Source organism: Ochotona curzoniae, unplaced genomic scaffold (assembly GCF_017591425.1).
Source record: "Ochotona curzoniae isolate NIBS_2020 unplaced genomic scaffold, NIBS_Ocur_1.0 contig_4612, whole genome shotgun sequence".
Taxonomy (NCBI): Eukaryota; Metazoa; Chordata; class Mammalia; order Lagomorpha; family Ochotonidae; genus Ochotona; species Ochotona curzoniae.
Window position 1 is genome coordinate 1,678,656 of NW_024466343.1, and position 16,145 is coordinate 1,694,800.

The window sequence follows — 16,145 nt, forward strand, 5'->3', positions numbered from 1 at the left end:
ATGTTCTCATGCTGTACTCTAAACTATTCTGCTGTGTTTAACATAGTAATTTGCTATTTACAACTAGGTTACACCAATTTAACTTGGAAAGTTTTCTGATCATTTAAGCTTTCATTGTCTTTTCAAGTAATATTTACTCGTATTTATAGTCAGTCAACTTACATCAAGAACTGTCAATGCAGGCAGAAGTCGGAGGTCATCTGCAAGTGACTGAAGGTTGTTGTTTGATAATATTAATTTGGTCAAATCTGTCTGTTCCCACCATCGTTCAGTAGCACTGAATGAGAGATTCTGGTTAGCTTCTTCAGGAATATCCACATTTATTCTCCAGACACACTGAGGTACTATTTCCATCACCACCGTACCAAAACAAAACAAAACAAAAAAGATGCACGTGACTTATTTTTATAAGAGCTATGTACTTCTGCAAGTAAAAATTCAAATAAGTCATAACTAGAGTGAAAGCTGATTTTATTCAAAAATTAATATGTAGTACATATTTTATGTAACAGATATTACTTTCAACATCATTCACTGTATTTATTAAGTGCATATTCTCTCCAGTAAATTTCCCTTGATATATAAGGCAAACGATGGACTCTACCATTATCCTAACAGAATAACAGAAAAGGCACAGAAATCAACATTTATATGGAGCATTATAAAAAAATATACACTGTGGCTCAGAAAAGGCTGGCAAGAATAGCTAACACAGATATTAGGCAATCTCTTTGTATTCTAACTCCTTTAAACTTCACAACCACTCTGAGATAGGAGGTATTACAATTCTCATTTTGGAAGTCAGAAAAATGGGACACAAAGAATATAAAATTTACCCAGGTTTTCACAGCAACGGATACCAGAGATAAGATTCAAACCCAGGTAAAACAATGCTGTCTTGTCTCTTCATTATTATCTGGGTGGGATATCTAAATTTGGTAGCTACCCAGTATTTTACAACATGATTTTATTTCTCACCCAACCACACAAAACTATATTGTTTAATTTACCCAATGACAATTTCTACAATAACAAGTAAGACTGTTCAAGTTGAATAAGACTTACATTTTCATTTTAAAAAAACTTGAAGCTCCAGGAAAAAGCTTACAATAGTATCATAGCCAAATTATTTTAAGTAGACTTTGATTTATTAAAAACAGTAAGCCTCTATAGAGACAATGTGTGGAATTTGATCTGGTATCAAACAAGGAAAATATAGTTTTTCCTAGCTTAGAGTAAAATCACCATAAATTTTATCTGTTACTTTTATATTACTTTGGTGTGTTGGTACAGATGGTAAAATAGGGACAAGAACCACACACACCATGTAGCAATTAGACTGAAAGCTGGTCATCACCAAAAAGTCTACTGGATGGGCCCGGTGCGGTACCCTGGCGGCTTAAGTCCTCGCCTTGAATGTGCCAGGATCCCATGTGGGCACCGGGTCTAGTCCCGGCAGCTCCACTTCCCATTCAGCTCCCTGCTTCTGGCCTGGGAAGGCAGTGGAGGATGGCCCAAAGCCTTAGGACCCTGCACCTGCATGGGAGACCCGGAAAGAAGTTCCTGGATTCTGGTTTCTTGATCAGCGCAGCACCGGCCATTGTGCTCACTTGGGGAGTGAGTCATCAGGCGGAGGATCTTCCTCTCTGTCTCTCCTCCTCCTCTGTTTATCTGACTTTGTAATAAAAATAAAATAAATCTTTAAAAAAAAGTTTACTGGAATAGGAACACAAATATTTGCCTGAAACTAAAATATATATATATATATATATATATAAAGTAATACAAACATTAAAAACCATATTGTATAACTTGTATAATATGCTTAATTTTATCCCTAATTGCTATACATATACACATCAAGGTAATTACAACTAAAGAACAATGTAACAAGTATCTTTATGAGATAGAGAAAGCACAGAGATCTGTACATAAAAAAGCACCTGCTGCACTAAACAAAAATATTTTATTTTTATTATTTCAGACGTTTTTATAGACAAAACTTCTTTATAGGAATTACCAAAGATAGATAATTACTAATATTATACTGTCACTGGACATATATCTATGTCCCATAGACAGTAACTTATTCCTTTCCCCATTACTTATTTGTGACATATCCCGATTTCTTCAAGGGCTTAAACCAAATTCACTTCTTTCAGTGAACAGAAAGAAAGAAAAATCAGAAAAAGTACTAATACCAAATATAGTCAGTTCCTTTAAAAGGTCAATAAAATTGATAAAACATTAGCTGGACACAGGAAACAGAACAGAAACAAATTAGGACAATCCAGAATCAAAGTGAACTTGACTACAAACTAAGAGAATATAATATTATGAACTTCATGCCACAAACTTCAACATCTTAAAACATTCACATTGCTTGAAAGGAAAAAGTACAACCATAGAAAAACTGAGTTTCTGGGCCTCTATTAAAGAATTAAATTGTCTATTTAAAACATTCTGGGGCAAATATTTGGTATAGCAGTTAAGACAGTGCTTAGGAAATATAACATCCAACAGAATGGCTGGTGTTAGGTTCTGGTTCCCAAAAAACACTAGAAAAAAGATTTCTTTCCATTTGGGGAATATATTACTTTTTTGCACACTTACACAAATGAAGACTCAGAAATCAGTTGATGGTGGAGAACTAGGAGAAGATATTTTGAAATGAGTGGGTGAGACAAAAGAAATCTTTTAAAATATTTAAAATAGTCCTTTTACTCAAGGACATAAGATATGTATGGGCACTGGAACTATAAGAACAACAGACTTAAAAATCTTAAAAATGTTTAGACAATTTCATAGAAAGATCACTCATGACATATAGTAACAATTGTTCCTTAAGGCAAGAGGAAAAACCATACTCAATCCCCACTAGGATCCATTCTCATTTTCTGAAACACTATACATACATTAACGTGTGATATACAATAGGACATCATCAATACACTGCCAATGTAAAAGTTATGACCTAATGCTCTGGCTTAAATTGTTCAATCCATCAACTTGGTAAGTAAACTAATAGAGTTGGAGCCCAATTTCTTTATAAGAGGACTCCAGTGAGACCTCAATGTCTAACAATAATAGTACAGGTTGAGTACTCCTTATCTGAAATGATTGGGACAAGAAATGTTTCAGATTTTGGAATTTGTGACTTTGCAATATTTGCATAGACACAGTTTAGCATTCTTTTTTTTTTTTAATTGGAAAGGCGGATATACAGAGAGGAGAGACAGAGAGGAAGATCTTCCGTCTGATGATTCACTCCCCAAGTGAGCGCAACAGCTGATGCTATGCTGATCCGAAGCCAGGAACCTCTTCCTGGTCTCCCACATGGGTGCAGGTTCCCAAAGCTTTGGGCCTTCCTCTGCTGCTTTCCCGGGCCACAAGTAGGGAGCTGGAAGGGAAGCAGGGCTGCCGGGATAGAACCGGTGCCCATATGGGATCCCGGGCATGCAAGGCGAGGACCTTACCCACTGCGCCCCGGCGCTGGGCCCAGTTTAGCATTCTTATTTGAGATAACAAGATAATTCAGATTAAGGATGCTCAAACAGTATAACGAGTATTTCGTAGGTTCAGGATAATACTAAAATAGCTTAGCCTTAAAATGTCACTCACTGAAGTGTATACATAATTATGAACACTTTGCAAGAATAAATAAGAGATCACCAAGGCTGGTTTTGTCAGGGTACCAGGTTCAACTGTCACTTGCGAAGCTGCCATCCCTGAAGTACCACTTTGAATCCCACCTATTCTGCTTCCAATCCAGTCTCCTGCTAAATATTTAGGCCTTTGCCACCCATGTAGGAGACCAGAAAGGAGTTTCCAGCTCCTGGATGTGGCCTGGACTACACCTTACTGTTTGTACCACTTGAAATATGAACCAGTAGAGGGAAGCATCTAGAGGTCTATTTTTTCAAATAGATAATTTTTTAAAAAGAGGAAAAAGAGATCAAGCTGTAATATAAAAAATCAGTGAAAGCTAGTTGATAAACATTACCATGTACTCAAGTTTATTCACATACATGAATGGCCTCCTTACATTCAAAAATGAATTCTATATTTACAAACCACAATACGGTACTCTCACGTCTAAAGTTTAATAAAGAAACACATGCACACATGTACATCATAAAATTAATTATATGGAATTCATTTTTTTAAATGTGGCATTGGTAATAACATAATACATATCTCAACAGGCAGAGATAGTAAAATTTAAAACAATTTTTCTATTTAATCAAAACACAGGATTTTAAAACAACCATCTAGTTCAACAAATAGAATTGCAAACAAAATTCCCTAGATTTCAGCACACGAAAAACTAATGGCTTGGAGCTAGCAAAGTAAGTTTGAGTCTCGAGTGCTCCACTTTTCAATAAACTGCCTGCTAATGTGCCCTACAAAGCAGTGGAGGACAGCCCGACTACTCGGTTCCTGTCACCCACATAGGAGCTTTGGACAGAGGTCAGGGCTGCCACTGCGGGAGTTGGGGTGTGGATCAAGAGGATGCAAAGTATTTCTCTTGTGAAAGCTAATTATCAATCAGTATCAATCTCCTTCTCAAAAGATAACTCTCCTCATCTCAGCATACATCTTTCTCCCCTTCAAATATTTCAGCAAATATTATATAAAAAAAGAACTTTGCATATTAAGATTCTTTAATATAGGCACTTGCCTCTTGCTGGTATATTTAAATAAAACTAGCTGGATTTAACAACGTAAATATCTGAAAACAATTTTTCCTCTAATTGTTATTTAAACGTTCTGTGTAATCTTGGCTCACAATTTAGAGGATCATGAGTTCTATTAACCACCCATCAAAGCAGAATCAAGCAACACAGCAAGCACAGTCAATATCTGGTTCTATTCTGTCCTAAATGAGACACATTTCATAAATGCCTAAAACAGTGTCTTTTCTTCAGTGCATAAATGGAAGCTACCTCAAAAGCACTCTGTTCAAGGAAAGACAGCCTTACACTCACATTTCCCTCCTGACATGGTGTCCAAACTAACCTACTTTGTTTAATCAACTACCCACTTAGAATTTACCTTTTAAAGTGCAGTTGTGTACTTTCCATTAGAATTTATAGCAGTCGTTTAAACTTTGTCATAAATTTCACTTACATTTTAGATGAAACACTCAAAGTCACTGCTACAGAAACCCACCTTCAATACTTCCTTTACAATTCTGTTTCTGAACCAATAAAACACAGCTGCAGTATTTAGAATTAACTGTTGATACAGTTTCAGGCTGCTGCTCGTAAAGAGTTGTCACTTAGCATGATCAGCATACTTAAATTGTTCGCTTTAGTTATTCCTGTTTGGGAATATCTTTCTAAATGAAAAACTGAAAATTGCTGACAGCATTTGATTGTTTAAATGTACCATCAGAATCACCCAGCACTGTAGCCTAGTGGTTAAAACCCTCCTCGCCTTGTATGTGTTGGGATCCCATACGGGTGCCAAGTCCATATCCCAGTTGCTCCACTTCTCATCCAGCTCCCTGGCCTGTGGCTTGGGAAAGCAGAAGAATCACTAGGCAATTATGAAGCACTGATAAAATCAGGTTTTTCAAGGACAGAAAAACACCCAAATAAAAGTCAGAAAAGACTCACAGTGACTCTAAATTTGTTAAAAAGAATGCATATTAAACATAAATATATGTGCAAAACAACTTTAGAAGACTCACCGTTATAGGACAGTTATCTTAATTTTTATGCTTTGATAAATACTTCTATTCCTTCTACAATAAAAATATGCTTTTAGAAGTTAAAAACAAATATTTTCAACACATGAAATCTGCATGAGAAAGGGATCAGTAACCCTATATTTGCAGCAGCACAATCAACAATAGCAAATACATGGAAACAATCCAGATGTGTGTCCAAAGAAGAGTAACGAAACTGTGGTACATCTACTCAATGAAGTATTACTCAAATATTAAGAATGAAATTATACCATTTACAACTAGGTGGTCCCAACTAGAGACCAATATACTTAGTGAAATGAGTCAATCATAAAAGAACAAATACCATACATTCTCTCTAATATAAGGAAACCATCAATGGAAAATGTAATTTTAATAACCCAATCCACACTGTGTGGTTTTTTTGGGTTTTTTTTTTTTTTTTTGGCTGCATCCCATGTGTTTTTATGTTTTTTATTTCATTTTCATTTATTCCAAATATTTTCTTTTCGCTTGTCGAATTCATCACTGGCTCATGGATTACACGGTCGCATCATTATTCATAAGAGACTTCTGTGTTTTCTTTTTGTCACTTATATGTTGGTTACTCAGGGACTCGTTTTTTCAAGGTGCTGTAATTTGTTGTTGTGGCTGTTCTAATTCATACCAGTTGTTGACCTTATTTCATGGCTTCTCATTTATGAAAATGTACAGTGATGGAGTACTGGGGTCTACCATATCCAGATGTGGGAGTATAATGCAACATACATTCCTGCTTCCAAACAAAAAGATGGACTCCCAATGAAACTGTTGGAAATGTACAGACAATGGGATGCTGCACTGTCTGACATTGTCTGTACCAGCAATGTCAGGGCACACTTAAATAAGAGACTGATGGGATTATGACTCTATATAAAGGACTATACTATTGTAGCAACATGGAGAAAATCTGTCAGGGAGTGGGAGTTTGGAGGGGAATCTCAATCTATACGAAATTGTACCACAAAATATAAAAATTCAAAATAAAAACATAACAAAAAAATATTTTCAAAAACGTATACAAAAGGAAAATGTCTAAACACTCTGAAAACTACCGAAATTTTAACTTTAAGTAAAAAATAATATCCTGAAGACTATTCTGTCTAAATAGGTTTATGTGCTTGCCCTTTATCACTGATGAACTAGACTTGGTACCAGTTAACAATCCTGTCAGAATAATACAACATCTCACTAACCTTGCAGCATTTCCATTAAAAGGATCAAACTTGGGGCCAGTACAAATGGCTCAATGACTAAGTCTTCACCTTGCAAGCACCTGGATCCCATATGGGTACCGGTTCATGCCTCAGCTGCTCCGCTTCCCATCTACCTCCCTGTTCAAGGCCTTGGAACACAAAAGCAGATGGCAAAAAGCCTTGGGATCCTGCACCTGCATGGGAGACCCAGAAGCTCCTGGCTCCTGGTTTCAGATCAGCTCAGCTTTGGCTTCTGTGGCCATCTATGGAGTGAACAAGCAGATGGAAGATCGTTTTCTGTCTCTCCTTTCCATATATCTGATCTGCTTTCCAATAAAAATAAATAAATCCTAAAAAAAAAAAAATAAGAGGAAGAATCAGTTGAAGGATGTGAGAATAATCAACAGAATTCAGCAGGTGTTGTGGCATAGCCGCACATACCTTAAGAGTGCCTGTTATCATGTCCTGTTCCTGCTATCTTTTCAGCACCCTGCTACTGTGTGACCTGCCATGCAGCAGGCAATGTTTCAAGTAACTGGGTGCCTGCCTCTCACAGGAGTTCCTGCCTCCTGTCTTTTCCTGGTCCAGCCAAGACTGTTATAGGCATTTGCTGAGTAAACTGGTGAATAGAAATATCTCTGTCTCTCTCTTGTCTTCGTACCTGCCTGCCAAATAAGTAAGTACATAAAGCACACCCCACCAAAAGAAACATTTTAAAAAAATAAACTGTTACTGTTTATCATCATAAATATCAGAATTTGACTTTTTTTCACATAGACATGACAGTGGTTTACAAATTCTTCAATTTGACCATGTGAATATGAAGGAGAATTGGAATATAAAATAAAAATTTGTTTTATCAGAAAAAATAACCTTCTGCACTTACTTTGACCATATCAAAGTACAACTAGCTTTTGCATATTCTTTTCTTTAAAGACTTATTTATTTTATGGGAAAGGCTGATACACAGAGAAAGATCTTCCATCTGCTGGTCCATTCCCCCAACTGGCCGCTATGGCCAGAGGTGAGCCAATCCAAAGCCAAGAACCAGGAGCTTCTTCTGAGCCTCCCATGCAGATGCAGAATCCTAAGGCTTTTAGGCCATCCTCTACTGCTTTCCCAGCCACAAGCATGGAAGTAGACGGGATGTGGAGCAGCTGGGATAAAAAAACAGCACCTTTATGTGATCCTGCAGATGTAAGCTGAAGATTTAGGCACTAGGCTATTGCACGGAGCCCTACATATTCTTTATATAAAAGATTTTAAGAATCATAATCAGAAGATCTACCTTTGAGAATCAAGATGGTGGAATAGGGTCAGGACACGTTTAAACAGACGGAGAAGCATTTAACCAGAATAAAGCAGAGAGGACATATTTCAGGAAATACGAAAGGACAGAACAACAGCAGAGAGGTACCTGGAGACTGACAGACACAGGAAAGCAGCGGGCACAGCAGTGTGGTGTTGCAGTGAATGATATTCCAGCACGGCGATCTAAACTCCACCAGCAACCAGGTGGGAAGGGACTTTCACTGGGAGCTTGGGAGGTGAACCCAGACAGGGAACTGTCTGTCCTGCTGGTCCGTTTGATTTGACCAGGAGCAGAGACAGAGCAGCAGGTCCCAGGCGGGCAGTGCGAGAACAGCGAGGATTTCATAGCCCAGTCAGCCCCCTAGAGCTGAATTGGGCGCCATTTTGCCTAAGGAGGAAAGGGCAAGGGAAAGGACTGAGCATGCTCTGAGAGGGAGTGAGCTCATTTCTGACTCAGTGAACTGCAGCGACGTGGCATTCTACAGGTTCCATCCAGCGCAGGTCTGGGTAACCCTCGGATCTGTCAGCCAGCAGATCAAGAACTGATGTGGTAGCACGTTGGGCACCATTTTGCGCACTGTGGCAAAAGCTTTGGGACTGCATGGGGCAACAGTGAACTGCGCATGTGCCGAGCTCGTGAGAACTCGCTGAGGTCCCGCAGGAAAATAATACCGACTGTGGCATCGTACCCGTCAAAACAGGTCCGTGTGGCACCCAGACCTAGTGTCCAACAAGTTCCGACAAGATCAGCGCCACCAACAACCTAACTAGATAGGACACCTGGTGTCTCTTTAATCCTGGAACCCACTCCAACCAGAAGAGGGAGACAGGTTGCAGAGACAACAGTGCAGCCTCAGCACGGTATCACAGGAGGTGGAGAGTGGTGAGCCAAGAGCTGGGCTGTGGAGACCACGGTGGATATCTGACATAAGAAGCCAGGCCTGGAACTCACTGGAGGTTGTGGCACAAGTGGCTGCAAGCAAAAAGTTGTGTACTAACTGCAATAAGTAAAATCGTATTGTAGACCTGTGGGTGACACAGCTTAGAAACCTGCCCCAAGAAGAAGACCGCTAACCAGAAGTACAATGATCAAGAGCAAAAGAAGAGACAAAGGCACAATGAATATTACTGAAAACTCCCCTGCAAAGGAGCAAAACCCTATGCCAACCTCAGATTTAACTGAGGAAGACATTGAGAAAATGGGGGACACAGCATCCATAAGACTCATTTTAAAGATTCTGGTCAAAAATGAGAAGTTAATGCAAGAGTTCAAAGAATTTAAGGAAGCAGTAAAGGAAATCAAGGCTGGTATATCAGAAATTAATAACACAGTAAAGCAAATTAAAAGTACAGTGGAGAGTCTCCAAAATAGAATGAAGCAAGCAGAAGAAAAAATCTCAGAATTGGCAGATATCTCCTGTTACCAGGGGGAAGCAAACAAAAAGCTGGAAGCAGAGCTGGATCAGGCCAAAAAAAGTATTCAAGAATTGAAAGACACTATTAAGAGGCCAAATATAGGAGTTATGGGAGTCCTGGAAGGTGCAGAAAGAGAAGCTGAGTTTGCAAATGTATTTAATGAAATAATCAAGGAAAATTTCCCTAATCTGGAGAAAGAATTGGGAAACAAGATCCAGGAGGGACACAGAACTCCCAAAAGGCTTGATCAAAAGAGATCTTCACCAAGACATATGATTATCAAGCTCTCTTCAATTGAACATAAGGAAAAGATCCTTAAATGTGCACGTGAAAAAAATCAATTGACATATAAAGGAAAGCCAATTAAGCTCACAGGAGATCTCTCACAGGAAACTCTACAGGCAAGAAGAGAATGGAGTGACATATTCCAGATTCTAAAAGAAAAAAATTGTCGGCCTAGGATAACATACCCTGCAAAGCTTTCTTTCATCTTTGGAAATGAAATAAAATTCTTCCATAGTAAAGAATAGCTAAAAGAATTTGCCTCTTCCAAACCTGCTCTACAAATGATACTTCAAGATGTTCTCTTGACAGAGAAGAGGAATAGCACCTACCAAAACCAAAGGCAAACGGGAAGAACATCCCAGTAAAATGACAACAGAAGACTAAATCAATGAACAACCCATTCCTAAAATTATAGGACCAAAGTACCACCTATGTATATTTAACTCTGATTGTAAATTGCTTAAGCTCAATCAAACATCATAGATTAGTAGACTGGATTAAAAAACAAAACCCATCTGTTTATTGTCGGGAGGAGACACACTCCAACAAAGATCAGCGGAAACTATATCACATGGGTTTTGTTGTTTTCTCTTGGTTTCATCTCTTCAAAACACTTTCTTCTGATTAAATCATTCAATGACTCCTAGATCATGCAGTGGCATCATTTTCCTCAAGAAGGTTCTTGATTTTCACTTCTTCAGCTACACGTTGGACATTTAAAAGCATGTTGTTTAACTTCTTGGTGTTGTTAATTTCTTTTTTCTTCCGGAAGTTGATTTTGTTTTGTGGCTCTTCATTTAAGAGAAGGTAAAGTAGCTGTGTAATGGAGACTGTCATATCTAGTAACATGTCATTTAAGTTCATGGCATTGTAAATTTCTATTTTTCTTTCTATTGTTGATTTTGTATCATGACTTTTCATTTAAGGGAATGTACAGTAGTTATGTAATGGAGACTAACAAGCAGATGTGAGGATGCAGTGTGGTCGGCATCTCTGTTTCCAGACAAAGATGGACTTACATTGAAACTTTATATTATATTTTGACCATAGGATTCTGGACTCTCTGCCATTGTCCATGCCCACAATGATGAACATATGACTGAGTATGAAGAACTATACGTTAATAATGATATAAAGGAACTGGGGGGGAGGGAATTGGGGAGGGGATAGGGGAATATGGAACTGTATCGTAAAATCATAGCAATAATAAAAAAAAATGTGAAAAAAAAAGAAAAAAAAAAGATCTACCTTTATATGTCAATCATTCATTGAAACAGTTTCTGAGCAAAGAAAATCTGCCCAAAAAGATAAAAAAGCCAAGTCTAACTAAAAATGAGCAAAAAATTGAACAATTCATCAAAGATCTGCTACACACAAACACACCTCAAATAACCATACTAAAAAATGCTTGACTTCATATGCCATAAGAAATAACAAATTAGGACCTGGCATGACGGCTCAATGGCTAAATCTTCACGTTGCATGCACCGGGATCCCATATGCACACTGGCTTGTGTCCTAACTGCTCCACTTCCCATAAAGCACACTGTTTAGGGCCTGGCAAAGTGGTAGAAGCCAGCCCAAAAGCCTAGGGACCCTGCACCCATGTGGAGACCCTAAAAAAGTTTCTGGTTTCTGGTTTAGGATTGGCTCAGCTCAGACCATTGCAGTCATTTAGGGAGCCAATGTACAAATGAAAGATCTTTCTCTCTGTTTCTCCTCTCTGTAAATCTGATCTACCGTTCTAACAAAAATAAAATCATTTTCATTTTTTTTTAATAATGATTACACAGTTGATCAGCGTGGGAAGGACAGAGGTTTAGGAAAAATTGGGTGAATGCACTGCTTACAAATTTGCCATTTCTTTTTGTTGCTCATGAGGGAAGGAGCAATGTCCCTGTATCCAGGGATGAGGACCCGCCACCTCGTATCAACCGAGTCTCAATGCGTACATATTCTAAGGGCTCTGTTCATGAGGTTGGGATAGTTCTAAAATACTGCCGATCTCACCGATCTGAGAATGATGTCACCTTCTCAATGTCCATTGGCTCGATTCACTGGGATTTTTTGCTGTCATCATTTGCTCTGTGAAGTTTTCCAGTTAGTTCTGTTCTGCTACATCACCCAAATGTTTGCCATATTCTTCTTTTTACAACAGGGCCTGTGTCCACTGCTACGCCGCCTGTATTAAGTAGGACCTGTTCTCGCAGGAGAGTTGAAGTACCTGGGCCAGGTGTCCCAAGCATTTTCAGATCTCCTTCCCCTGGGGCTCACAAACCCGACATTCACCTATTAGGTGGGCCCTGGGGTTCACAAAGCCAGCACTCACCCAAAGGGCTGACCCCAGGATCTGGGCCAAGTGACCCATATCCCACTGGTTCCCCTGTCAGGAACTCATGCCCCATCACACAGGTGGGCCCCATGACCTTAGCCAAGCTACCCTAGCCCTATCAGATACCCCATCCCTGGGACTAACGTACCCAGCCCCCACTGGACCCAGGCTGGCATGACTCGCGTCACCTCAGCGTCTGCAGTCTTATTGCACAGCCTGGCTTAGTCTAGTCTGCCCCCTGTTCCAGTTCCTGTTGGTGGCTGCTGTAGCCCAGCCCAGCCCAGCCTGATTGTTGTCCCGGTCCTAATGTGAACTGCCTGGTGTTGCAGCCCCATCTGGTTCCTTTCGCTCCCTGCCCTGGTTCTCAGATCTGCCAATGGTCGTTATGTGCTGGCCTACACTGGTTTGTCCACAGACCTGACCCATGCCAGCAGGTACCGTAACCGTACCTGTACCTGCTCCCTGCCTTGCTTCTCGCACTCACCTGCAGAGGTTATATCCCAAAGGAGTTTCCCACACTCTTCCATGGAGCTTCCTCCCAGTGGCAGTTCTTCTGCACACCAGTGGGTTGTTGATCCAGGTTGACTTTGTCCATCTCCTGTCCTGATAAGAAGAGTGGCCTTGGGCCCGATGCAGTGGCCTAATGGATAAAGTCCTCACCTTGAATGTTCCAGGATCCCATATGGGCACCAGTTCTGATCCCGGCAGCTCCACTTCCCATCCAGCTCCCTGCTTGTGGTCTGGGAAAGCAGTAGAGGACAGCCCAGAGCCTTGGGATCCTGCACCCATGTGAGAGATCCAGAGTTCCTGGATCCTGGCTTACCGGCCGTTGCGGCTCACTTCGGGAGTGAATCATCGGACAGAAGATCTTCCTCTCTGTATATCTGACTTTGCAATAAAAATAAATAAATCTTAAAAAAAAAAAAAGTGGCCTTGCTCAGCCTGCCTTACCCATTCTGGTTCTTATTGTTGGGTGCTGCAACTCAGCACTACCTATTCTGTGCCCAGACATGGCTTTCACATAGTTCAGTAGGAGTCAAGACCTAGTTTGGCCTGTTCTACACCCAACCTGGCTCTCACGAGTACTAGTATGGGCTAGATTCAAGCCCAATATGTCACTGCACAATTCCAGTGCACAACCACATCAATGAAGTCTGTAACCATGTACAGCCATATCTGCTGCCCTCAGTCCTACTCTCATTCTCACCACTGGGAACCCCAACCCAGCTGGGGTGCTCCTTTGCGCCCCAGGAAGGCCTAACTCTATCCACAGTGCTTGGCAAGCCAACAGATTGCAGTTCCACAGGGGTAAGCTTACATTACCTCCCTGATTCTGCTATCAGACCCATTTCTCTCTCTTCTTGTTCTCCCCTCCAAACCACTTTGGTGGCAATCCCCTACATACATATACCTGTTATGGACTTATCAATGGAAGTCCCTCAGCTGTAATTCCTAACCTGGGCATAAAAGTCACAGGTCATCTCCCACTGCCACCCATGCAATCCCATCATCCCCCTGTACATCAAGACCCTCTAACCGTCAGGGTGTACCCCCTTTGGAGCATGGGCTGCCCAGTTACAGGCACCCATGCAGGTCAAAAAACCTAACCTCCACGATGGGGTGGTCCTAGAGGTCTGCCGAACTTCCCTCCTTCCAGGGATGCAGTGTGCTCCAAAAATAAATAAATCTTAAGAAAATTTTAAAAGAGATACACCTTTAAGTCTCACAAATCTGATCATATAAAATACTGGAAAGGCTACAGGTCAACAACAAGTTTCATTTATTGCTTACAAGATTGTCAAATCATACAGCCACATGCAGGAAGACTAGCAGGCAGTTTCATACAAAACTAAAGTGTTACCACATGATCACATTTCAAGGATTTTTCCAAATGAGCAGAATGCATATATTCGTACAAAAGAGCTAAATATTAGTGTTTACTTATAATTGCCAAAAAGCAGAAGCCACCAACACATCCTTCAAAAGTGGGAGAATGACAAAATGGTACCACTATCCAATGGAACATGACTCAGTAATAAGAAGAAATGAGTTATCAAGTCATTAAAAAGATTTAAACAATTTAAAGTACATTACTTAATAAAAAAAAAAAAAAAAGGTGGCCTGAAAGGCTAACTCCAACACGATTTGAAACAGGAGAAAAGGCAAAACTGTAGCAGCAACACAAAGATCAGTGGTTGCCACATGTTTGGGAAAACAATATATAAAAGAATAAGCAGAGCACATACAACTTGTATAACAATGAACTATTTTGTAAGACATTCTAATGGTGGATGCATGCAGAAATGAAATTTAAGAGAGCAAGAGAGTGGAATAGGGTGAGAATGTGTTAAAGCAGACAGAATATTTAGTGGAGGAGAAGCAGTAAGTGCGAGACCCTGGATACTAGGCGTGCCCAGGACAACAGCAGAGAACCACCGGGGACCTGTGGACGTGGGGATGTAACAGAGACAGTGGAGCAGTGTTGCAAAGGACAGACACCCTAGCAGCAACTGGAGCTCCACCAGCAGACAGATGGAAAGCAGAGGTCCCTGGAAACGCAGGAAGGGAATCAAGGCACAGCAGTGTGTGTCTCGGTGATTTTTTAACCCAATCATGAGCGGAAACTGAGCAGCACAGCCCTTGCAGATGATTGTGGAATCAAGGCAATATACAATAATACACGGTAATATACAGACTCAATATGATCCCAATCAAAATCCCAACAACAGTCTTCTCAGAAATAGAAAAGATGTTACAAAAATTCACCTGGAAACACAGAGGTCATAAATAGCCAAACCTATCTTGAAGAACAAAAATAAGACTAGAGGAATCACTACTCCAAATCTCCAGACACACTATAGGGCAGTGGTAATCCAAACAATAGGGTACTGGTACAGAAACAGAGAAAAACAAATGGAACAAATTGTGAATCCATAATTGTATAGGCAACTAATTGTTGAAAACAGAACTAAAGGGCCCAGCAGTGTGGCCTAACGAATAAAGTCCTTGCCTTAAACGCGCCGGGATCCCATATGGGTGCCGGTTCTAATCCCGGCAGCTCCACTTCCCATTCATCTCCCTGCCTGTGGCCTGGGAAAAGCAGTCAAGGATAGCCCAAAGCTTTGGGACCCTGCACCTGCGTGGAAGACCCAGAAGAGGTTCCTGGTTCCCAGCTTCAGATTGGCACAGCACCAGCTGTTACGGTCACTTGAGGAGTGATCATCGGATGGAAGATCTTCCTCTTTGTCTCTCCTCCTCTCTGTATATCTGATTTTGTAATAAAATAAAAATAAAAATAAAAAACAGAACTAAAATCCAGGTAAGAAATGTGGTCTCTTCAACAAATGCTACTGGGACAACTGGATATCCACTTGCAGAAGTAAGAACTAAGAACCCCACCCTGTCACCTTATACAAAAATCAGCTTTAAATGGATCAAGGACCTAATTCGGCACTGAGAAACCTTTACACTATTATAGCAAAACATGGGACATCCTGCAAGATGACAGAGGAATTGATAAAGTCTTCTTAGAAAACTCACCAAAAACACAAGCAGTCAAAACAAAATAAACAGCACGACAGCCAAACAAAAAGTTTCTGTACAGCAGAGGAAATAATCAACAAAGTGAGGAAGCAACCAACAGAAAACAAAAATCTTTGCAGATTACACAACAAACAAGGGACTAATATCCAGGATTTACAAAGAGTAACTACAGCAAAATCTACTAACACCTATTAGCATGGATGTGGGGGAAAAGGTAGCCTACTTCACTGCTGGTGGGAGTGTAGAACAGTGCAGCCACCAGGAAGTGAGTATGGAGAATGCTCAGAGAACTGAAAACTGATCCACCATATGACCCAGCTATCACACTCCT

At 40.3% G+C, this 16,145-nt stretch overlaps 1 protein-coding gene across 2 annotated transcripts in view; it reads right to left on the reverse strand.

Moving 5' to 3' along the window:
* LRRC40 (leucine rich repeat containing 40) overlaps positions 1 to 16,145 on the reverse strand; it is a 60,437-nt gene that overhangs the window by 35,874 nt on the left and 8,418 nt on the right. For both annotated transcript variants that reach the window (XM_040987266.1, XM_040987267.1), the window contains exon 2: positions 163 to 344. In XM_040987266.1, the coding sequence (XP_040843200.1) occupies positions 163 to 344 (182 nt within the window). The remainder of the gene's footprint in view (positions 1 to 162; positions 345 to 16,145) is intronic.